The sequence below is a fragment of the Alternaria novae-zelandiae genome, assembly GCF_023758075.1.
Source record: "Alternaria novae-zelandiae strain BMP 2774 chromosome Unknown scaffold_1, whole genome shotgun sequence".
NCBI classification, from domain to species: Eukaryota; Fungi; Ascomycota; class Dothideomycetes; order Pleosporales; family Pleosporaceae; genus Alternaria; species Alternaria novae-zelandiae.
Window position 1 is genome coordinate 949,918 of NW_026056961.1, and position 23,235 is coordinate 973,152.

The 23,235-nt window shown below is 52.7% G+C and overlaps 10 protein-coding genes across 10 annotated transcripts; 6 read left to right on the top strand and 4 right to left on the bottom strand.

The window, feature by feature from the left end:
• Positions 1 to 1,029: 1,029 nt before the first annotated feature.
• On the top strand, positions 1,030 to 4,306 carry J4E88_000288 (uncharacterized protein; the record flags this gene model as incomplete). The annotated part of the gene is given in 4 exon segments (XM_049393967.1): positions 1,030 to 1,037; positions 1,056 to 1,259; positions 1,312 to 2,077; positions 2,126 to 4,306. The coding sequence occupies 4 exon segments, from the start codon at positions 1,030 to 1,032 to the stop codon at positions 4,304 to 4,306; spliced, it is 3,159 nt and encodes a 1,052-aa protein (XP_049259796.1).
• Positions 4,307 to 5,628: 1,322 nt separating this feature from the next.
• On the top strand, positions 5,629 to 7,064 carry RNR2 (Ribonucleotide-diphosphate reductase (RNR), small subunit; the record flags this gene model as incomplete). Its single annotated transcript, XM_049393968.1, has 4 exons — positions 5,629 to 5,661; positions 5,725 to 5,964; positions 6,059 to 6,392; positions 6,442 to 7,064. 4 exons carry the CDS (start codon positions 5,629 to 5,631, stop codon positions 7,062 to 7,064), a joined length of 1,230 nt encoding a protein of 409 aa, XP_049259797.1.
• Positions 7,065 to 8,004: 940 nt separating this feature from the next.
• J4E88_000290 (uncharacterized protein) lies at positions 8,005 to 10,970 on the top strand (the record flags this gene model as incomplete). The annotated part of the gene is made up of 5 exons (XM_049393969.1): positions 8,005 to 8,107; positions 8,181 to 8,320; positions 8,380 to 8,540; positions 8,734 to 9,280; positions 9,330 to 10,970. 5 exons carry the CDS (start codon positions 8,005 to 8,007, stop codon positions 10,968 to 10,970), a joined length of 2,592 nt encoding a protein of 863 aa, XP_049259798.1.
• Positions 10,971 to 11,501: 531 nt separating this feature from the next.
• J4E88_000291 (uncharacterized protein) lies at positions 11,502 to 13,029 on the bottom strand (the record flags this gene model as incomplete). The annotated part of the gene is made up of 5 exons (XM_049393970.1): positions 11,502 to 11,922; positions 11,971 to 12,039; positions 12,094 to 12,481; positions 12,543 to 12,662; positions 12,741 to 13,029. 5 exons carry the CDS (start codon positions 13,027 to 13,029, stop codon positions 11,502 to 11,504), a joined length of 1,287 nt encoding a protein of 428 aa, XP_049259799.1.
• Positions 13,030 to 13,975: 946 nt separating this feature from the next.
• J4E88_000292 (uncharacterized protein) lies at positions 13,976 to 15,568 on the top strand (the record flags this gene model as incomplete). The annotated part of the gene is made up of 1 exon (XM_049393971.1): positions 13,976 to 15,568. One exon carries the CDS (start codon positions 13,976 to 13,978, stop codon positions 15,566 to 15,568), a length of 1,593 nt encoding a protein of 530 aa, XP_049259800.1.
• Positions 15,569 to 15,710: 142 nt separating this feature from the next.
• On the bottom strand, positions 15,711 to 17,177 carry J4E88_000293 (uncharacterized protein; the record flags this gene model as incomplete). Its single annotated transcript, XM_049393972.1, has 1 exon — positions 15,711 to 17,177. One exon carries the CDS (start codon positions 17,175 to 17,177, stop codon positions 15,711 to 15,713), a length of 1,467 nt encoding a protein of 488 aa, XP_049259801.1.
• A 228-nt stretch (positions 17,178 to 17,405) lies between these two features.
• J4E88_000294 (uncharacterized protein) lies at positions 17,406 to 17,959 on the top strand (the record flags this gene model as incomplete). Its single annotated transcript, XM_049393973.1, has 3 exons — positions 17,406 to 17,476; positions 17,523 to 17,573; positions 17,620 to 17,959. The coding sequence occupies 3 exons, from the start codon at positions 17,406 to 17,408 to the stop codon at positions 17,957 to 17,959; spliced, it is 462 nt and encodes a 153-aa protein (XP_049259802.1).
• Positions 17,960 to 18,657: 698 nt separating this feature from the next.
• Positions 18,658 to 19,509, top strand: J4E88_000295 (uncharacterized protein; the record flags this gene model as incomplete). The annotated part of the gene is made up of 2 exons (XM_049393974.1): positions 18,658 to 19,134; positions 19,204 to 19,509. The coding sequence occupies 2 exons, from the start codon at positions 18,658 to 18,660 to the stop codon at positions 19,507 to 19,509; spliced, it is 783 nt and encodes a 260-aa protein (XP_049259803.1).
• A 157-nt stretch (positions 19,510 to 19,666) lies between these two features.
• Positions 19,667 to 21,172, bottom strand: J4E88_000296 (uncharacterized protein; the record flags this gene model as incomplete). The annotated part of the gene is made up of 3 exons (XM_049393975.1): positions 19,667 to 20,193; positions 20,250 to 20,364; positions 20,417 to 21,172. The coding sequence occupies 3 exons, from the start codon at positions 21,170 to 21,172 to the stop codon at positions 19,667 to 19,669; spliced, it is 1,398 nt and encodes a 465-aa protein (XP_049259804.1).
• A 1,517-nt stretch (positions 21,173 to 22,689) lies between these two features.
• Positions 22,690 to 22,990, bottom strand: J4E88_000297 (uncharacterized protein; the record flags this gene model as incomplete). Its single annotated transcript, XM_049393976.1, has 2 exons — positions 22,690 to 22,858; positions 22,911 to 22,990. 2 exons carry the CDS (start codon positions 22,988 to 22,990, stop codon positions 22,690 to 22,692), a joined length of 249 nt encoding a protein of 82 aa, XP_049259805.1.
• Between the last annotated feature and the right edge of the window lie 245 nt (positions 22,991 to 23,235).

The following is a 23,235-nucleotide window of genomic DNA, read 5'->3' on the forward strand; positions in this document are numbered from 1 at the left end:
TGCTCCAATCGCCTCGGTAAGACTACCAAGGCGTGCATGCCAAAGTTCTAGACAATGGACGTAAGGTGGGGACGACGACGGACGAGGCGGATCTAGGTCACTGCTGCGTCAACTAGTCGCTCAGCCAGGAATCCCATAGTGGCAAGGAGCGAATTCCGAATTCCCATGACCGGCCGACTCGTGCACCTGCTTCCTGCTGCAACACCTGCATCTTCGCACACTGTAAGAGTACGCACTCATCTCAGCCACTGCATGCGATAGAAACGATATCATAACCTCCGGCGCGCTTTCGGCGCCTTCCCGCGACTATCCCCAGCATTCTCCACGCGCCATCCAATCACAGCATTGACGACGCAGATCTGCCACCATGGAAGCGGACATCCGGGAGCTATACGACAGCGACCCACGGCCAACCTTTATCGTCGACTGCCAAGCCCCGACTGCCATCATATATCATGTCAACACCGCCCTACTCACGATTCAACATATCGCGTCATCGCTGCATTCACATTCCGCGCTGAGAGACTGGTGGGATCCTGCCAGTAGAGTTGCAGCACGCCATCAAAATGAGTTCCTGCATGGCCGATACAAATGGGCCAAATTCGCGTGCAAGCGCTGGTTGATTGTCACCATCATCGAGCAGCCAGCGCCAAATGATGAACAGCATGGCCACCTGCAGGAGCCCGCGCAATTTGCCCGAGGGAGGCTGCCCTCACCACGTCTGCAACCAGTGCCAGACACCATCTTTACCGTCAAAATTCAATCGCCAGAATTACGCGCACATGTCGAACATATACGAAATGTCAACTGGTCTAAGACGTCACTTGGCCCGATCAGTTCATGGGGTTATGAACTCAACGTTCTGGTCACCACACTGATGCTGGAAACGCGGCCAACGGCTCTCTTCCTTGGTCCCGAGCATACCATACTGTACAATCTTGCGTATGCCTCCGTTAGTGGCTCAAGGCATCCCGCTATCCTTGGTCAAAGTATTATTGATGCTTGGTATTTACTTCACGCGCACATACAATGGTCCAGTATCTAACTCGCTCTAGGCCTGAACTCGCCGATCCTGTTAGTGCCACGATGGCTCGCTCAGAGCAGACGCGTTTCGCAGATGCTCCAGAAGAAGAGTATCATTTCATGGTTGAGCGATTTGGCTTTGTAGAGGAAGCCTTCTTCATGTGGAGCTTGGTACCCCTTGTCGGTGTTCACATCGACGGCATGTACTCCATCGTGACTGAGGTGACGAAACAAAGGTAGGTATCCTGCATATGTGCTACGAACGACAGACTGATTCACCGAGCATAGATTGTTGGAACGACGTGTCGCTGCCCTGCTCAAAGTAGGCCAACTGACTAGCAAGGCAAGAAGCACCAAAAGTTTCTGGCACAGCTTGGCCGATGCCGTCAGGCCTTTCGAATACGACTTTCCGGCCGCCGTTTTATATTCACAGTGCGAATTACACGATATGGCGGAAAACGATATCTCACCGAGAGGAGCACTTAGTAAATGTACGCTCGAATGGGCCATTGGCTACAAGCCTAACCACCCGGCCATACCTCCGCAATTGGATCTCAGCAGCGACGACGGCTTAGCCTGCGCCATGCGAGATGCGGCAAGCGACGGGACCGCACTTATGTATCAGGAAAAGGAGGGTATATTGCCGCAGTCGCTATACCATGATCTCGAGAAGCGAGGCTTTGGAGATCCCCTGAAACATTTCATTGTTGTTCCGATCAGGACCTACGACGAAACTATAGTAGGGTACCTTCTACTCGGCCTGAATACGCGACGACCGTTTGACGACGAGTACAAGGACTGGATCAAGGTGTTTTCCAACTTGCTCGGTGCCTCTGCGGCCTCAGTAGCGCTTCACGAGGAAGAGATCAGGAAACGCGAACTCCAGGAAGAACAAGCTGCGAGGGATAGAGCAGCTCTTAATGCAGAAGTTGCGAATCTCACACTGGAAGCCAGTCACGTAGCTGAAAAGCTCCGCAACTTTCACGATATCGCGGACGAAGTTGGCCTGGGGTACTTTGAGATCGATGTCAATGGCATATTGCTTCATGCTAACGTAAGGACATTTCGTTCAGGAAACTGAATGCAACTAATATCAATTCAGGGAACGTACTTTGCTCAGACTGGCCACCGGAGAGACTTTCTCGAGGTCCCGGTATCGGCTTACAAGGAGTGCGTCTTTGAGGAGGACCTAGCCATGGTGGATAGCCAATGGAAAATGCTTGTATCCGGCGAACCGGCGACATTTGAGATACGATGGAAGCGACCAGATCAGAACCATCAGAGCGGAGAAGCTGCCGACGACGTTCTCTGGACATTGTCAGCATGTATGCCTATCAAAGGCGCAAACGGGCTAGTCACAGGCATATTTGGATGCAACACCGACATCAGTGCTCAGAAAGAAGCGACTAAATCCGTACTATTGCGATCGGAAGCAGAGCGACGTCTAGCTTCCTTTACGGAGCTCGTACCAGTGGGTTTATATCATCTCAACCCAGACTTGACGATGAGATATGTCAACGACCAGTGGTTCCGCATTACCGACCATCCCAAAGTGCCCATCGATCAAGTAGAATGGCGAACTATTATCGATGACGATTTGATAGAGCGATGTGTTCATGAAGTCGAGGTCGCCAGACGCATAAGAGGACCACATACCTTCACAATAAACCTCAAGAAGAGGTGGATGGGTCCTGACGGTATTGAAACACCCACTTGGATTCTTGTCAGCGAGACGGCGTATCCCGATGAGACTGTGACGGGAACAATGACTGATGTCAGTCACATGGTATGGCTTGAAGCTATTCAGAAGAACAGAGTCGGAGAAGCGCTCGAGGCGAAAAGGCAGCAGGAGAACTTCATTGATATGACGTCTCACGAGATGCGGAATCCATTGAGCGCGATGGTACAATGCGCGGACTCCATATACTCATCCCTGAACGAGATGAGTGGACTCGCGAGCGGAGAGGCCTTGGCGTTACCTGTCATTCAGACACAACTAAAAGGCTTGATCAGCACCAGTATGGACGCAGTGGATACGATACAAGCGTGCGCTACGCATCAAAAGCGAATTGTGGACGACATCCTTACTCTGTCAAAACTGGACTCAAAGCTGCTGGTCATCAGTCCCATAGTGTTACAACCCTCGGTTCTTCTACAAGACGCCTACAAGATGTTCAAGGACGAGGCGAACAAAGCTCGCGTGAACCTGGAAGTAAGATGCGACTCGTCCATCACGGATTTGAACATTGATTGGGCGATACTGGACCCCAGCCGAGTTTTACAGGTCCTCATTAACTTGCTCACCAACGCCATCAAGTTTACCCAAAGCCAAGAGATCCGCAAGGTCGAAGTAATCATGAGCGCATCACGCGAGGCAGAACAGATGCCCGATGTCGAGTATGTGCCTCAGGAAGCCGTCAGAAAAGATTTCCTGACTCAGGCCGAGTGGAACAACGCTGGCGAGCCGTTTTATCTACATTTTACTGTCAAAGATACAGGATGCGGTCTGTCTCCCGAGCATAAAGCCAAACTGTTCCTACGCTTTTCGCAGGCGACCCCAAAGACACATGTTCAGTATGGCGGCTCAGGCTTAGGCCTGTTCATCTCGCGCGAACTCACCGAAATGCAAGGCGGAAGCATCGGCGTATCCTCCGTTCACAATGTTGGATCAACATTCACATTCTACATCAAATCACGGAGGGCAAAAGATCGAAACACCCTTTCAACCACAAACGGCCACAAGAAGAAAGACAGCCTGTCGAGTCGGTCCAAGGCCCAGATCATCCAGGGCGATACCAAAGCCCCCGACGGAGCACTGCTTACCGCCGTCTCCATGGAAGATCAGGAAGATGGCAGAGTAACCAATGACCACAAATACCACATTCTCATCGTAGAGGACAACCTCATAAATCAACGCGTCCTATCTACCCAACTCAAAAAGCTAGGACACACAATTCACGTCGCAAACCACGGCTTTGAGGCTCTCTCCCAGTTATCGCGCACATCGTTCTCTCCGACACCAAGCGAAACACCGCCTCTTCCGCTATCCGTTGTTCTTATGGACGTTGAGATGCCTGTAATGGACGGCTTGACCTGCACGAGGCGAATACGGGAGATGGAGAGGAATGGCGAGTTGAGCGGGCATGTGCCGATTATCGCTGTCAGTGCCAACGCGAGAAGAGAGCAGATCGATATGGCGAAGGAGGCAGGCGTGGATGAGGCGATCTGTAAACCTTTCCGCATCCCGGAGTTGGTGGCGTTGATCCGGGGACTGGGGGTTTGAGGGGAATGAAATGGGCGGCGATGCGGCGTGGATCCCGAGGTTTGCTGCATTCAGACTATTATATCGTAGCAAGTACGTAGTATGCAAGGCAATGTATACTTCTACTCAAAACATTGCTGTTGAATGCGACACAAACTCTAGTCACGCCTAGTAGCGTGAGTCAAGGGGTCACGCAATGCCAGCGTATGTCTAGATCAGGTCTGCCTACAGTACAGGCTTTCACGCCGCCGATGCCATGAATATAGTTCGCTGATGACGCATTCCAACCACGATCAACGATTGAACCATCCAAAACCTCTATCGAAAAGCCCCCAAATTGCTTCCAGAACATGTGCATCTAGTCGATCTTAGTTTTGTGCAAACTTCCGCCGTATAGTGAGCCGGGTGGTCTCCCCCACACCTAGTGCGACTACCCTCAGACGCGTCCGAGCACGCGTCGTCCAGTCAACTAGTGGGGATCACTCGCGTAGTAACGCCATCGAGATCGCAAACCCGTACAAAGTATGTGTGGGATAAGGGAGCAAGTCAGGGGAAGGTGAGCATCGCATAGACGGAACAGCTTCAGACGCGTCCAACACGGTCTCACGACGCGTTCTCGGGCCAAAACATGTCCAACTCGGCGTGTGACGAGTCGAGTGGAGCCAACCAGCCATCAGCGTCAGATCATTATCAGAGAAAATCTAATCTGATCCGAGGCCGGAACGAGCACGGCCAGATGGCAGCCAATGCAAGCGTCGAGACGGGCCTCGAGGCGGGCCAATCTGGGTTTCAAATGTATTTCCAAGCCTTTGTTCAGCCGCCAAATGCAGGACTAACTAGTCGCGGAAACGGCCCTTGCATGTTGTGGTGGGGAGACTCGACTCATAGCGCGTTGCGACGCGTCTGGCACAGACGGTTTTTACGTGAAAGCTCGTGGCTGGGCGACGCGCTGGAAGACGTTGACGATGATTGTCGACGACCAACAGACGAAAAGAAGGCAATATGGGTGTCATTAGAATGCGCGTGCTCGATTATGTAGTTCAGGCAGATTTATAATGTAATCCGATGTTTATAGGGCACAAAAGTCATGGTGATCGAAGCCGCACATGGATGAGATCATAGCGTCTTTTCGCGAGGAAGGCGCGTTAGTGGCTGGCCAAAGCCGATCGCCCAGTCACGTGCTAGCGTCTTGACGCGGATTTATAGTGAAGTCGCGTCTGCTCTTCGTCTCTCTCTACACCACAACCATCATCAGCCCACATCAGCGATACTTCTTGTAATCCTGACTGCACATTCGCCTTTCTTCACACAATCCAGAGCTCCACACATATTTTCTCTTCACAATGTCTGCTCTTGAGTCTACGCCTTCCAAGCAGGTACGTCGCGATACTTCCGGTACTTGTACCCAGCAAGACGCGTCCATGCTAACGCGTCAAAAGGTCGCATCCGCGATTGACTCGCTCAAGATGAACGACTCGCCCGCAAAGAAGCTTGACTTCTCGCCTGCACAGAAGGAGAACACCTTCAAGCCCATCGTCGGCATCCCAGATGACTTCGAGGATGACCTTGAGGAGGTCAAGCCCACCGTCGCGCCCACGATCAAGGAGGAGGAGGCCGAAGAGCCCCTCCTTCAAGAGAACCCTGGACGCTTCGTCCTGTTCCCCATCAAGTACCACGATGTAAGTTTCACTCCGATCTAACGCGCTTTACGCGTGACTAGACGCGTCAAACCCCACTTAAGCAATACCCTTGCTAATGACATGTCTACTACAGGTCTGGCAGATGTACAAGAAGGCCGAGGCTTCTTTCTGGACCGCAGAGGAGATCGATCTCTCCAAGGATCTCCACGACTGGAACTACCGCCTGAACGATGACGAGCGCTTCTTCATCTCCCACGTCCTCGCCTTCTTCGCCGCCTCCGACGGCATCGTCAACGAGAACCTCGTCGAGCGATTCTCGAGCGAAGTACAAATTCCCGAGGCGCGATGCTTCTACGGCTTCCAGATCATGATGGAGAACGTCCACTCCGAGACCTACTCTCTTCTCATCGACACATACATTAGCGAGCCCAAGCAGCGCCGCTACCTCTTCAACGCCATCGACAACAGTAAGTTATACCTACAACGTGCTTTGCAACATCACCTAACGCGTTCCAGTTCCCTGCATCCGCAAGAAGGCTGACTGGGCCATGCGATGGATCTCCGACAAGAACTCTACTTTCGCCAACCGTCTTGTCGCCTTCGCTGCTGTTGAGGGTATCTTCTTCAGCGGCTCCTTCGCATCCATCTTCTGGCTCAAGAAGCGTGGCCTGATGCCCGGTCTTACCTTCTCCAACGAGCTCATCTCCCGTGATGAGGGTATGCACACCGACTTCGCCTGCCTTCTCTTCTCTCTCCTCAAGAACAAGCCCAGCCTCGAGTCTGTCAAGGCCATCATTACCGAGGCCGTTGAGATTGAGCAAGAGTTCCTCAGCGACGCTCTGCCATGTGCTCTGCTCGGCATGAACGCCAAGCTCATGTGCCAATACATCGAGTTCGTTGCTGACCGTCTGCTGTTGGCTCTTGGCAACACCAAGGCCTACCACGCCACCAACCCCTTCGACTTCATGGAGAACATCTCGCTAGCCGGCAAGACCAACTTTTTCGAGAAGCGCGTCGGTGACTACCAGAAGGCTGGTGTCATGGCTAGCACAAAGAAGCACGAGAAGGACGGCTCATCTACGCCCGCTCCTGAGCCCCAAGGCCAGTCCGGAGACTTCTGCTTCGACGAGGACTTCTAGACGCCTCGACTTCTTCTCTTGTTATTTATTTGCGATTTAGTTACTGTACAACACTTCGGACGCTTGGGTTTGGCACGGATGCCGGGCATCTTCGTTCACATACCCCCTTTGCATTTGTTGAAGTAACCACTCTTCGCACTTTGGAGTCATGGCGTTGCTAGCTAGCTGGGATGGGCCTCTTGGATGAGTGATGCGGTAGGATAGCTATAGTACGCGACAGCGATGGGATCAACGACTCTATCATTTTGAATAATCACGAATACAAACATTTACATATATACATGTCTCCACTACCACATCTCCATTGACGCGTGAAGGTCTTCATGATGTTACTCGTGCATGACGCGTGCAGCTTCGGTCCGACACGCCACGCGACAGCATGCGCTTGAACGAACCAAGCTTTGCCGATACCTGCCCATATCTTCTACCACGTGGATTACTCGCAGTAGCCTTCATGCGCGCGACTTCCTCTGCAGATGCTACGCGCCGCCCAGGCCCGCAACCTTGCCCTTGGAAGGATTCGCTCAGGTACCGCCTACTATGACGTCAGCCATGCGTGAGGCGTCCCGCGGCTGCCATCCTGTGGAATTGCCACAAGCGAGCTGGATACTTGCAGGCTGTCCAGCGCCATGTTCAGCTCTGCAGTTTGCGACACCTTGACTACTTGCTTCTAACCAATCGCGCGCTATGGGGATATTGGTAATCCTGTCCCTGCATTTGCGTACAGAATTGGTGCACCAGACAACGACAGGCTAGCTCGTAAACATCCGCGACCCTCCGCGACAAAATCCGACTCTATCGCTATTCTAGTGCAGCGTGCATATTCTATGATTACCACTTGAACCAGGTCGCAGCACGCAAATCCGTGTGTTCAGCGAAGGGTGTCAAGTACATTGAGGTGGCGCCGGGGTAGATCCATGCCGCTTCGTGACAAGTCAACATGGCAGACACCGTACCCCAGATCAAGGTGACAGACCCACCTGCCGTTGGCAAAGGCTCCTACTTCCAGAACCAGGAGAACGCGTCTTCAATCACAGTAGACGGTACGTCACACACCAGTACCCATTGTTGCAAGTCACGTCGCAACTTGACAGATGCTTACTCCAGGATCCGCAGGCCCATTGTCCAACAAGAAACTCTCCGCCAAACTTCGAAGCCCCACCACACCCTCTGCGCAACCGGCAGGCGATACACACAATGGATACATTGGCGATGGAGAGAGATTGCCCGAAACACTCATGGACCCGCTCTCGCAAGTATGTACACATAAGGTCCGAGATGCGGAGACGGACGCTAATTGCGCATTATCGTATAGCAAATCCTCCAGAGAACGAATACGTCGCCCGCCGTACAGAAACTACGATCCCAGAACACCGAGCCGATCCAATCGCCAACGTCACCCAACGAAGCGAACGCAGACAAGAAACTGAGTGGAGAGACGGCCCGCGACACAAGCGGGGGTAAGGCAGACAAGAAGTAAGTGCACATGGTCGTTCAATTGAGCGCATGGGGTGTCATATGGCTACATGCCAAGGGTTAGCGCGTATTTCGTACTGAGGTTCAGGACCCGCGTATCGAGGCTGAGCTCGCGCTTCGCTCTCTTGTTGGCCTGATCGTCATTGCCGACGCTAGCTCCAGGTGTGACCAGTAAGGCTGACTATGTATGTAGGAAAGTGTCATTCCTTAGTCGCTTCATCGGAGGCAACAAAAAGAAGAGCACCCTCGATGGCGCAAGCGACAATGGCTCTGAGGCAGACGACCGACGACCAGAGGGTATGGATGCCCAGCTCTATGTCGACAATGTCAGCTTCAGTCCGAAGATACCACATCCTCCGGCATACATCAAAGTGAGGACAAAGTTCAAGAAGGAGAAGGAGTTTGACCGTGTCTTCCTGGCGCAGGAGTTACGCTCTGGATCGGATAAGAAGAGTCCCCCCGCTGCTGGATCAAACCCTGCGCCTCAGTCTGGGTCGGCCGCTACGCAGAATCCTATCTGGGCGGTTGAGTTCAGCAAAGATGGGAGGTATCTTGCTGTTGGTGGTCAGGACAGAGTCATCCGGGTGTGGGCCGTGATTGACAGCCCAGAAGGACGCCGCGCACACGAGAATACCGAGAGCGATCCGCATGCCCAACTCAGCGCACCAGTCTTCCAGCAGAAGCCCGTCCGCGAATACCAAGGACATACGTCGACGATCCTGGACTTGAGCTGGAGCAAGGTATGTCGAATTTATGCGAGGCATTGATGCATTAGCTGACACCTACCAGAACAACTTCCTGTTATCCTCTTCCATGGACAAAACCGTTCGACTATGGCACGTTAGCCGAGACGAGAATCTATGTACATTCAAGCATTCCGACTTTGTTCCTTCCATTCAGTTTCACCCTACGGACGACCGATTCTTCCTAGCTGGTTCGCTTGACGCCAAGTTGCGGCTATGGAGCATCCCCGACAAGAGCGTGGCGTTTTCGATCACTGTCCCAGACATGATCACATCAGTAGCGTTTACGCCCGACGGAAAGACGTGTATAGCTGGTACCCTCGGTGGACTCTGCATGTTTTACGATACTGAAGGATTGAAGTGGCAGGCGCAACTCCACGTAAAGTCGACTCGCGGTCAGAACGCGAAGGGCAGCAAGATTACTGGAATCCAAGCGACATACTGGCCTCCAGGAAGCGAGAGTGGTGAGATGAAGCTCTTGGTATCGAGCAATGATTCGAGGCTGCGCATCTACAACATGAAGGACAAGACTCTAGAGATGAAGTTCCGTGGTCACGAAAACAACTGCAGTCAAATACGAGCTACCTTTGCTGATAGCAGTGGACACATTATCTGTGGAAGCGAGGATCGGAAAACGTACATTTGGTCGACGACATCTACGGTAGAGGGCGAGAAGAGGAATCATCGTCCGGTGGAAATGTTCGAAGCTCATAATTCTATCACGACGTGTACTGTCATGGCACCCATCGAGACACGGCAGTTGCTCAGCGCATCGGAAGATCCCATCTTCGACCTCTGCAATCCACCACCGGTCACTCTAGTGTCAAAAGCTGAGTCCGTCGTTTCGTCGCGGGCGCCTACAGAGGCAGGTTCAGCCCATCCGACACCCGCACCCACAGATACCAACTTTAAGAAAGCTGCGGAAAGCCCGGCATACGTTGCTCGCTCGGCACATCGAGGCGGCAACATAATCGTTACAGCAGACTATACCGGAGCGCTGAAGGTTTTCAGACAAGATTGTGCCCACCAAAAACGCATACGGCTGAGCGAACAGTGGGACACAGCGTCCATGAAGAGAATGTCGGGTATCGGACGACCCAGCAGTATCATATCGCGGACCAGCCGATCACGGCGAGACAGTGTATCTACACAGCCACCAAACGACCGGATCATGACATGGCGACAAAGCATATCGCACGCCAGCTTCGACTCAACGAATTCCCTCCCTCGCCGCAGCGCTTCACCTCGAAAGTCGCTAGCTGCTTTGAGCTTTCACTCCACACCCCACGAATCCCCCGTCCTGCATCCTACAAAAACGAACGACACCTTCGACACCAAGCCCACGGGTACACCCAAGACATCCATATCCATGGACCGCACCACCACATCTTTACGCAGTGCATCACAATCTGAAGCCTCGTCGCCAATCAAAGAGCCGTACACTGTTACTGCTGAGCCGGAGGACGAAAAGAAGTCACAAGGGCAAAGAGCTAGTTCTACCAACCCTCTTGCTTTGTACAACGGTCAGAGCTGGCTCTTTTGGACGAATCGCGATAAGAGTGCGCTCACGGCTGGGAACAAAAAGGAAGCGGAAAGACCAGATTTGCTGGGTCGCATGAGTACGCTTAGTCAGATTAGTAGGCTGACGGATGAGAGGAGCGAGGAGGAGGGGGATGGCAAGAAGTAATGCGATGTAGGCGTTCCCGGGTATATGGGGTTTGGAGTTCTGCAGATTACAAGTCTTTCGTGCCTACTTGCGCACAGGGTTGGGTTGGAAGTGTATCGCAGCACGATGAAGTATGAATATGAGAAACGACATCCAGTTACTTTGCAAACTTGCACGAAAAGATCCGCACGTTGTAGTTCGCCAAGTGTCAGCACCAAATCCTCGTTTCCATCGTACGAACTACCACGTCACCGGATACAAGACTCAAAGGTTGCAATGGTTTATCTTTTCTGGATTTTTATATTGTTTTCTGGTATTTTCTATTTTCTGATGTTTTTGTGTGGTTCAAACATGTCACTCAAAGTCGGCCATGCTCCATAGAACCAAATCAACGACCAAAAGCTCAAACACCATAATGGCTGATCATATCCGTGTCCAGATCTGCTGTTATCGTCCGCGCTACCTCGTAAATTGCAGGATTTGACAAGCAGACTCTACGCCTGCGACGTCATTCCCACTGACATGATAAGTCATGTCGAGCGAGCGGGGAATCTAATGGATAGTGGGGATAGCAGGGATAGCAGAGAAGGCCGAGGCGAAATCAGGGACATCGGTAATGAATTCTGTACCAGTGGGCCTGACAAGCTGGCGACGATGACTGAAGAGGCGACGCCTATCGAAAGTGGCCGTCTCGTACTCGGGGTCCCAGTCTGAGAAGGTCTCCGGGGCGATGATGGGCGTGGTGAAAGAAGAAGCAGTGGCGGTGGGAGTAGTGTACGTGGTAGTCTCCATGACGGGGTCCCAGTCGCTGAATGTCTCGGGAGCGATGATGGGGTAGTCGAAGGAGGAGGAGGAAGACGGCGTTGCAAGCACGTTCTTGGCACGAGTCTTGGTCTCCAGCGTGCTGGATGCGACTGAGGTAGGTTTGTCGCTGGGCAGGCAGGCAGCGAAGTCGTCGACGATGTGGCGAATACTGAAACTGGGTTAGTACGTGTCGAGAGGGAGGTAGTGAGCAGCTTACCCGTAAGAATCAGTCTCGGAGATGTCAATCTCATCGTTACCACGTAGCTGACCGACGTTGGTAGCGAATCTGCATTTGAGTCAACGGAAGGTCACAGTAGATACAGTTCGTGGGTGAACTTACTCGATAGGCCAGTACTTGGAGAACATGGCGCAGTGCTGGACGACGGGGACGTTGTTGCGACGCTGCATGTACGTGTTGACAAAGTGGCACTGGCGGCCCGAAGCATCATTGGTCTCCTCGCAAGCGGTGATGCACCTCTGAGCATCGAATTTGCCGTCTTGCCAGTACCTCATGCCCATGTAGGTGTCCTCACCGTTGCAGTCAAGAGGGGCTTCGATGGCAGCACCGAGTGCGTACGCCTCAAGGGCATAGCCGGCAGGGACATCGGGTGTGACAACGTCCTTGACGTAGGCATTGGCGCCGGCCATGACGACATGAAAGTCCTCACGCGTCTGGCCCTCGTTGATGGCGATGTTGGGGAGGATGGTGCCTGACCACAAGTCGCACTCTGTGAAGGTGGACAGGAAGTCAGTTGATGTCTCACATACTCTTCGAAGGAAGACACGTACTGATATAAGTCGTAGACTCAGGGTTGGGGCAATGGATGCCGTGAGGAGCATGGGCGGGCTGGCGCTCGAAGAAGATGGTGAAAGCATTGCACTTGGCGTCATTGTCGCACTCGGCAGCACCTGAAAGTAATTAGTAAACTTGTTGAAGCCATGATGCACTTGTTGGTGTGATGCTCTCCAGTGCGGAGTCGTACTTACACAGGTCGACATCGTACGAGTCCATGGTCATGTAGTGGACGAACTGTGATGGTTCATCGTACGTGGTGAGGAGGTTGGAGTAAGACTGGACGTAGCCAGGGGGAGTGACGGCCGATGATGCAGCATCGGAGAAGGGAGTGTAGGCCTGGAAAGCCTCGGGGGTGTCCGGGAAGACTTTGGGGCCAGAGCCCGAGAAGAGAGGCTCGCAAACGGACTTGTTGCCGAAGTTTGCGAAGACGGTTGCCATCACCATAGTAAGAAGTCCGAAAAACTGGACTAGAGAGAACATCTTGTCTTTGATGTTCAGTTTGTTGGTAATAGATGGAGAGAGAAGAGATGAAGAACAATAGAGGAAAGAGGAGAAAGCAGTATCTATATGAATTCAGCAAGAGCTGTGCGAAGATGCTAAGACTTAGATTGTGGTTGAGGACGAAGGCAAGTATCCTCTATTGCCTTTGTTGAGCTGGGTCGTGCCCACTTCATCCATATGATACAATCGCGAAGCCTCCTTCTCGAGAACAAATTGGCGGAGCGAAGTGCCCACCTTGTGATGAACGCGCGTTCTGTTGGACTTGAACCGCCTCTCAGGAACGGGGGCTAAGCGGTAAATCGACATAAGATGGCCCAGAAGCGGCTTTGTTCTCCATATCGTGGACTGGGTTCCAGATCGTGACTATGAAGGAAGGAGATCGTGCCTTCTTCAGGCACATTGCTGTGGATATTCGCGCAATCTTCCCTTCAACAGATGGACCTTCGAACGCGTATCGAGGTCTACATGATCCAATTAACTAGGGTCAGAGTCCTTGAGACACTGCAGATCTATTGCAGTTATGTAAGAGTTCCTACTCTACTGAGCCGAGACCCAGGAATACACTGGTACGAGTGGATTGTCAGTAGTACGGCCACGCTTGGGGTGCGATCCAAGCATTGGAACGGAGCACATGCGCAACATACTCACCAACGCCTGACCTGAGCCTGAAGATCGTGATGGTTGCAGAAAGCAAGGAGGGAGCAGCTGGACGAGCGAAGGGTATTAGCTCCACTAGCCCCAGACCCGCCCGAAAACGTCATAGTCTCAACCAACCAGCGATGACCAGACCAACCAACATAGTACTCGCGAATAACAGCAACCGCCTGAGGAAATCATCACATATTTTGGTCACGTCGCCTCCTTCTATTACGAAGGTTTCCACCCCCACAACCAGAAAACTAGAGATACGCGCAATAAGGCGGTCATGGGCCGCACCGAAAAATCACAGGGTCTCGCGCCACCCGCCGTGCGCAAAGATATCCGAGCCAAACAAGCGCGGCACGTGGTGAACAAAGTAGTTCCTGCAATATTGGCATCAAATGCAAGAGCTAGGCGAGGTGCGGACGGGAGTGAGCTTATTCCGAACCCGGAGCCGAACGGCACGGTGGGGCAGGATAGTAAGAATAGGGTTGGTGCACGTGTTGAGGGTGGTGAAGATACGGGCTATGTGAAGAGGAAGGGTCAGGGGAGGCGGAAGGTCAAAGGTGGGAAAGACGATGTTGAAGAGGAGGATGCAAGGAATGGTGATGTGGGGAGAGATGCTGGCAAAGGAAGGGGAAAAGGAAGAGGCAAGAAACGCAATGATTCTCTCGACGAAGGGCTATCAAACCTCAACTTGAATAATACTGCAACATCAACGCCCGACCCATCCAGGAAGCCGCGATGTATACGCATGATAACGACAGACGCCCTCACAGCTGCACATATGCTCGCCAACCCCTCATCATACGATGCCACCGCGACCACCACATCAAAGCAGACGTCGAAGAAACAACCAAACCCATGCATTTTGAACATGGCCTCTCCCCTCCGTCCAGGCGGCGGTCTCCTGACAGGCGCCACTTCCGCCGAAGAATCCCTCTGCGCACGCACAACCCTTCTCCCATCACTTAAAGAGACGTTTTACCGCCTCCCCGAATACGGGGGCATATACACACACGATGTACTCGTTTTCCGCTCTGCTCTTCCTCTTGGCGATAGTGCCGGTGAGCTATCTCCGACTGAGCGCTGGTATGTCGACGTCATCAGCGCGGGGATGTTACGGTTTCCTGAACTAGAAGGGGAAGAAGAGGAAGAGAAGAGATTAAGCAAGAAAGATAGGGAGATTGTAGAAAGCAAGATTAAGGGTGTATTGAGGATAGCGGAACAAAAGGGGGTTAAAGCGTTAGTGCTTGGGGCCTGGGGCGTTGGAGCGTATGGGAATCCAGTAAGAGATGTTGCGGAGGCCTTCGCGAAGGTCTTAGGTTGTGTTAGCTCTCACCCTTCATCTGGAGGCAAGAAGAACAACAAGTTGCCATCGACTGGTGCTGAGACATTCCCATCTATCGAGAACATCATCTTTGCTATTCCCCAACGCAAAGTCGCCAACGACTTCGCAGCTGCGTTCGGCGGCAAGATCGAAGTCGAAGACGGCCCTGGAGCTTCTGGCGACGATAATGACGAAGAAGATGACGAGGAGGATAAGGTAGCGGAAGAGTTGAGGAGCAAGATCCAAGAGATGGACGGCCAGATAAGTAAGGTTTGGAATCCAGATCTGAAAGCAAGGCTGGGCGCTATTCTGGATGGCTTGAAAGCGCAGTTGAGGGAGAGGGAGGGGACGCCTCGGACGGGTAGTGTGGGTGATGACGAGGAAGATGAGGACGGAGACGAGGACGATGATGAGGATGAGGGAGACACTGAAGACAGCGATGAGGCAGATGAGGATGAGGATGATCAAGATGTCACTGCGCACAACCAAAGGATACCTGGCAAGAGAAGAGATACAATAGATGACAGCGATGACGATGACGAAGATTAGATGCGCCCATACGGAGCGAATTCCTCATCACCGGAGACGTACACCAGGACGTTGCTAGTAAGAATACATTGGTGGGTATCTCAAAACTTCTATATGCTCGAACTTTTATGTCTATATATAGCAGATTCCAATGCGTCAACACTCAAGCGTTCGCACTGGCGGCGTTCGGTTCTTCCGACATAGCTGTTGACTTTGAATCCTTGATGCCATTTGTGGATGTTCCACTTTTGGGCTCATCATCCTCTAAGCCCAGCTTCTTTAGGTCCACGGCCAAAGGATCAGACTCTGCTGTGCTTTCTGTAGGGCCTTCATATCCAGGTGGTGGCAATGCCCATTCAGGCAAGCCAGTCTCATAGTCCCACTTCCCTTCCTCACACCTGTATCTGCGCGCGTGCAGGTAGATACCCAACTCATGGACCCCTGGATCGCTATACAGATCTGTATCGCAGACTTTGCATTTCTCCCCAGTCATTCGCTCCGCTTTCCTCTTGTTGTAGGCATCGACCATCTCGTCGTGGTATGCGACCGCGTCGGCGACTTCCTCCTTGCCCATGCGCGAGAGGCGGGACATGATGTCTTCGTCGTCTTCGTCTTCGGATTGTCCGCGGCCGAGGGCAGGGCCGAACACGCGCTGGTTGGCGTATATGGGATCGTTCGATATGGGATGGCCGAGGAACTGGAGGTGGACGCGCAGCTGGTGAGTGCGGCCTGTTACTGGCATGCAGCGCACGATGGAGTAACCGCGGAGTTTCTTCCACGGCTGACCGTTGGGGCCTGTTTCTCCATCCTGATTCTCGCCATTGTTTCCATCGTCTTTAGGTGGGTAGTATGCCAATCGCTTGAAGACCGTCTTCGCTTCCTTGCCGTTTGCGCGCACGCGGTTCAAACCGAGCTTCGGGCTGATCTGTAAGATAGGCTTCTCGCAGAGGATCTCTCCTTCTGGGAATTCGCCTACCACTCGCGTGATGTATTCCTTCTTGACCGTCCTCCCTCTGATCTGTGCGCTCAACTCCTCTGCCGCCTGCTTGTGCTTGCCAATGAACATGATGCCGCTGGTGAGCCTGTCCAGCCGATTACACGGCAACGGGTTCCAGGTATAGCCACGATCGGCCCTCATGATCTCGATGATAGAGTTGAAGTTGTAGCGGCCGGCGGGGTGTACGGGCATGCCGGCGGGCTTGTTAATGACGATCATGTTGTCGTCTTCGTGGACGATGCCGATGGGCTGGGCGGTGCACGGAGGCTCGTGGCGGTGGAGGGTGTGGGATATGACATCGCCGTTCTTGACTATCGTCTTCGTGCTCGGCACTGGCTGGCCATTGATAACTACGCGACCCTCTTCTATGGCCTGCTTGTAGTACTCGGCGGGCCGGTCGCGGAACTCGCTAGAGAAGATGTCGAGAATTTCTCGGCCCCGCCATCTCTCCTTGCAATAGGTGTTGTATGTGAAGTGGTAGGGCGTGACCTTGCGCAGGCCATCTTCGAGGTAGTATGGGCGCGGCCAGGGATCGCAGGGCGTGATTGCGACGGCGGGCGGCTCCTTCCAGGGAAATTTGTCGTCGGGCAGGGGCGGGTATTTGTCGCGCGGGGGCGAGGGCACTAGGGCCATGGAGGGAGAGCCTGTGCGAGTCTTGGGCACAGGCAGGCGGCCCTTGGAGGCGAGGTATGCGAGAATGCGCGGAGAGGGCGCCAGAATCGCGGGGGAGAGGGGTTGAGGTGCGTGTGGGAGAAATCCATGCTGCGCAAGCCGAGGCTGATGGGTGACGCAGCCAACTAGCCCGTCGTCTCCATGTCCGAGACGCGTCTGCCTCCAACACCAACCACAAGCAGCGACGACATGGCACAGCAGGCATTGAAGTCGCGTAGACGGGGCGACTACAAGTTTCAACTCGAGTATAGGACAAGATGGTGCGTCTTCTCGCGCCGTGCCGTTCTCGATACTGACAGCAGGAAGGAGCGACAATGACATGTACCATCACATGAATAACAGCGTATATTACTATCTGTATGTCTCTTCACTCCTACAAGCGGCGCTTACTAATTATGAGCAGATTTGACTCCGTAGTCAACACATACCTCATCCAGCACTGCTCACTGCACCCACCTACCTCCGCACAGATCGGCCTCGTCGTACATTCGCACTGCGATTACCTCGCCCCTATCGAGTTTCCTGCCGTCGTAGATCTCGCATTACGAGTAAACAAGCTTGGCAAGAGTTCTGTCACATACGAGATCGGTGTCTTCGAAAGGGGTCAAGAGGAGGTCAAAGCTGTCGGCGAGTTCATCCACGTTTTCGTCGACCGCGACAGTCGCCGACCTGGAAAGGATGGCATGAGTGATCAGCTCAAGGCTGGTCTGGAGAAGCTGCTGGCGGAGAAGTCGAAGCTGTGATATATCTTGGTATCAGAGCTGCTGAGCTGTGCCTACGACAACACCCACGACCCGGCCATGTTGGCTGTGCAAACATCATGCCGACCAGAGGGCGGAGGGCTGGCGAATGCGAGGCTTCAAGCGTCGAGTGTCGCACAACACGCTTTGAGGTTACTCGACCCAGGGCTTGCTATTATGGAGAAGCGTTGGATGCTTTGGCGGCAGTGCTAGCTTCAGCGTATATGCAGCCCTCGCCATTCGGATCCGCTACACCATACAGGACCAAAGTGACATGGCATACCTCTATGCAGATGTGAACGAGGCATTGGCAAGATTGGTCACTCAATAACGGGGGAACGCTACACGAGGCACAGCGTGTATAGAAGATTACTTGTCAGGCTTGGTGCATCTACAGCATTGGCAGCATAGCGGGTACCAAGACGCATCATCTTCATCTCCAATTGCGATGGGATGCCAATGTTATCGAATAGACGCAGGCGGGGTATCGGTTAGCCATACTTCGGCAATGTATACCCGATACTCCAATGCTACTACTTGCGTTGCGTACAGTTTTCCCAGCGCTGGAAAGGCGCCGCAAGACCTACATCCCCACACCAAAAGCCAACATTTATTGACGCGTCGTATTGTCTTCCCCTTCCTCTCTGCCCAACATCCAACGGCTCAAATTCTCAGCTTCGACACCTCAAAGACGCAACACCATGTCCACATCCGTAATCCAAGGCCCCGGCATCCTCTTCGTCCGCTCCCGCATCTCGCCAACCGCCCACGACATACTCTCCGAGCCCACTTTTCTCGCCTGGTACGACAACGAGCACATTCCCGAAGTAGTCTCTACATCCGGCGTGGACTCTGCTTTCCGCTTCGTTGATATCCACAAGTCCTCACCTATTGGTAACGAGCAAAATTCAAAGCCGTTCCTTGCCTGCTACCCCATGGAAGATTTGGCTTTTACGCTGGGTGCTGAGTTTAAGAATATAGGGTTCAAGAGTAGTGCGCTGCCTGGTAGTGGTGTGATTTATGATTTGGCGGATATGGATGTTAGTTACCTGGGTATCGTGGGTAAGACACCGAAGAGAGAGGAGGGCGAAGGAGGTCGGCCGAAGTATGTGATCTCATCGGGTATCCGACCTGAGAAGCAGCCCGCAGAAGAACAAGTCACTGCGTTCTTCCAAAAGGTATGTTTCCCCTGTAAAACACCCAGTGAGCAGTTTCATGTGGGCTCAATACTGATGTCACTGCTCCAGCAAATTTCTATGCTTGAGAAGTCACCGCAGTACATGCGCACACTACGCTTCAAACTCCTCTACGCGAGGACGAATGCGCAGTCTCGTGCTCTGAAGGGCTTGCCGACGACAGATGAACCGCATCCCGAACCGTCGACGTGGATGGCTATGCATGAGTTTGCGGGTGTACCTGACGAAACCTTTGTGAAGGCGCTGAATGATGGTGTGAGCAAGGCTGCTGAAGAGGATGGTTGGGGCGAGACGGAAATCGAGACGCTTGTTTGGAAACTAGATCGTGTACATGGAGATGGGAAGTTCTTTGAGTAAGACAATGGTAGATTCGAGTTGTTTACGATAAAGTTGTTCTTGTGCGATGCAAATGATGAATGCGTTAGAGATACAAAGCAGTACGTGAAGCGCTACCAATACCCCGTATTTCCCTTCGAAACCATTTCTTCTTTTTACGGTACAGGATTGATACCACCTAATGTTCATGTCCACGCTCATGATCATGATCATGTCCATCGCCCTCCTTCTCATCCCACGGATGCCCCTCACCAACACCCTCCCAAGGATCACCCTTCCACGTCATCCAAGTCTGATGACCCCTAACATTCGCCTCCAACTCCCCACACCTCCTCTGCTCCCAACTCTCTTTACCCGCTACAACAGCCCAATGTTTCTGCGCCCTGCCCGCCCAGTACTTCGCTCGATCCTCGATTCCGAAACTACTCCACGTGTACGCTAGGATCTCTTCGTACTGGGGTAATTCGGTTAGGAGCCCTTCCTCTTCCAGGTGCTCAATGAGTTTGGGGAGCAAGCCGAGAAGCTGCGGCGAGTCTTCTGGGTCGGTGGGTAGAACGGATTTCAAGGCTTTGATCTCCGAGAGGCGGTCGTTGGATGCCATTATTGCGTCGTCGTCTGCGGTGCATAGAGGGCAGATGCAGGTGAAACCGAAGTTCGCTTCTATAGACTTCACGCGACGCCGGCGAGCACGTTTTTCGAAGCCATCTACGGAGTGATTAGATTCAAGGTTTGAGAATGTTCTCCGGCGGACAGTCACTCACAGCTTCTCGTAATCTCTTCCCCGGGCTTGATGTCTCTGAGAGCGACGACTTCAAATGAGAGGGTGTAGTCGTCGAAACGCCATAGAGTGTTCGGTCGACAAGCATGATTGATGCGCTTTATGGAAGTTAGCATATATGTAAAGGAAAGTCTATCGGCCATGACTTACTGCAACCTCGGGAATAACCGCCAAAAGCTGGGGCAGCTCGTCAACCCATGGCCACTTCACAGCAATGCCGTTCGTCACGACGATGTCTTCGACGGTGCCATCCACATTAACGTCCAATTTCTTGACCATATCTCTAGTCTTTGTCGGCAGCTGGTCGACTGCCTGCTTCAACACGAGCTGTGGCCTCGGCATCTCCGGTATTTCCAGTATCTGTTTAGCGACGAACAGCACAGGAGTCTGCACAATCAAGCTCTCGCCTGGAAAGATCCCGGCGATATCTTTCTTCGCAAATAACCCTTTGCCCTTCTCTCCCGCATATTTTACCTCCCACATACCCATCTCTTCTCCCACTTGGCCTTCCATGCCCCCAATGCCCATGCCAAACGTCTCCATGGTCACGCTAGCCGCGACCTCTGGACTCACAACAAAGCTGATTCCGCGACCGTTGTTGTAGTTGACATTGGTGTAGGCGCAGAATGTTTGCTGAGCACCTGATCCTGTGTTCTCGTTCGCTTCACTCGGTAGCATGACGTCTACGCATGTAGGGTTATGCGTCCATGGGAAGGTATCGGAAGTGTAGCCATCCTGAGCCACGGGGCAAACTGTTGCAGGCTTGTTGATAAGGCCGTCCTGAATAACGGGACTGCGTGCAGTGTAGAAAAGTTCCGCTCTGGCAGTCGATGCGCATAGAAGTGCTGTGGAGACAGCTAAATAACTGGGCAGATGCCGTCGCCGCGGCCATGTTGCTGTGACCATCTTCCAAGCTCTTTACTCTCTTTACTCTCTTTCCTCAATGATGCCGAAAAAAAAAGAAAGATCAAAGAAGCCAGACGTTAACATCTTCGACGTCGGAAGAATTAATCGCGCGAGATAGGAAGCCACGTTTCACGAGTAATCACGAGTAATGATCTTCGAAACCCCTGTTACTGAAACGTGCTGGCTGCTTGGCGGTTGCGTTGCGCCTGCATCTAGATTGTCTTGGGGATGCATGAGGCCAGTGAGGTTTGGGGCTGTTACCGTCGTTTGATGAGATAGATGATCCGGCAGAGTGGGTTGATGTGGGGAGGGCTAGCTTCAGCGCCGGGAGAGTCGGTTGAATGGCGCACGTGAGGCATGAGAACATCGCGCCTTCCTACTCTACCTAAACGAGATCCTCAGCCGACAAACCATGACTTTGTCGTATGGCATTCATGGTGTTTTGATACCCACTTCTCAGCTAATGCGATACTTGCATCATGCGGGTCGCGCTCCAACAGCGTGGTCCTGGCTTGGGCCGGCCAACCCAACGCCAGAAACGATGCCATGGAGGATCTGTCATACCGAGTAATGAGTCGGACTGCCACCGAGTACAGAGCAATCTTTAGCTTCAGCAAGCGCCTTTTAATATACGTAGCAATCAAGTTCTTGCATGAGAAACAAGACGTAGTCCTCGTTCCTGGACACAATATCTGACATATTTTGACGTGCGACAAGCATGGAAGATTGCTAGCATCACCTAAGTCAAGTAGCAAACCGGGTTCGATATAAGAACGCAGCCAAGCCGCCACTCTCCGTAAACCAGTTCACTGTACCGAATGACGATGAGCGAGATTATGACCAACCCTACAGCAAATGAAGAGCTCCGTGCTCGCCTTACTGAACTCATGAAAATCGAAACAGACATGTCGGCTCTAGAAAAGAAACAGCTAGTTAGTAAGTCGCTCCGCTAACTCCCCTATCCCTCATTTGTTGCTCTTACCACAAGGTATGGGCCGGTTGTTGAGCTTCAGCAGCGAACCTATGTTTCATCGTCGGCGCTCACCAGTACCCGACGTTCGACCCACAGACCGTGTACCTGGTGATAGGGCAGCATGTCGACCGGCCTGGGTTCTCGATGTATTACATTGATGGCCACAACAAGATCGAAGGCAAAAGAACCTTATCGAGAGAAGATGCACTGGATGGGCTACGAACTGAAGTCGAAAGGCAGGTTTTGAGTATATGCCGAAGGCATTGAAGTCTAGCATGGCACGTTTCTCGGGACCAAGTATCAAGTTATCTCTGCTCGTATAGCATCAGCTGTTGATGTGTAGCTCCCAATCGTGTCTTTCTCTGCCAGCTCTAGACAGTTTTCATCCAGCTCGGTTCCTCCTGCTCAAAAGACTTAAACCCCGGAGCGGGAATCTTATCAAACAGTCCACCCTTCAACGCAATCTTATCGCCAGCCAGTACAGACGTGATTGGGCTTTATCTAGTTAGCTAGACTTCTCCCCAATGCTACATGGGCCATCAACTCACCACCCGCAGTTGCTGCAGAATTGGCGAGTAATAGGGTTCCCGCTCTTCGTGTCGTTGTCCCGGTAGTCTTTGAGATACTTGTTCGGATCGTTGATTGTGACTTGGGGACTGTCGAGGATGTATACGATTGATCCGATGCTTCCTCCTGCGCGGCGGCAGTTGGCGCTTCTACGGTCAGTATGAAGATGCCGGTGTAGATTGTAGTGATTATGCATACCAGTAGCAGATAGCGGACTGCTCAGGCATGGAAGGCATGGAAACTTTGATGCTTCCGCAGTTGCAGCGTCCCTCGGCCATCGTGATTGAATGCGGAACGGTGCTTTCTCGGTGAATAGTGTACTGGAAGTCTTATATCCTGCAATGCTCAGAGGATTCGAAATAGGCAAACTTTGACGAGAAGATGGGAACAAAGATCTCGCAGAAAGGAGGTGCTAGTTAGTGGATTAGAGACAGAGACTGTTCGGGTCTTATGACGTGTTATCCATAGCGTGGAGTTGCGGAGTAGGCCTCGGCAAACTAAACAGGGCGAGTCGCTGCTAGTA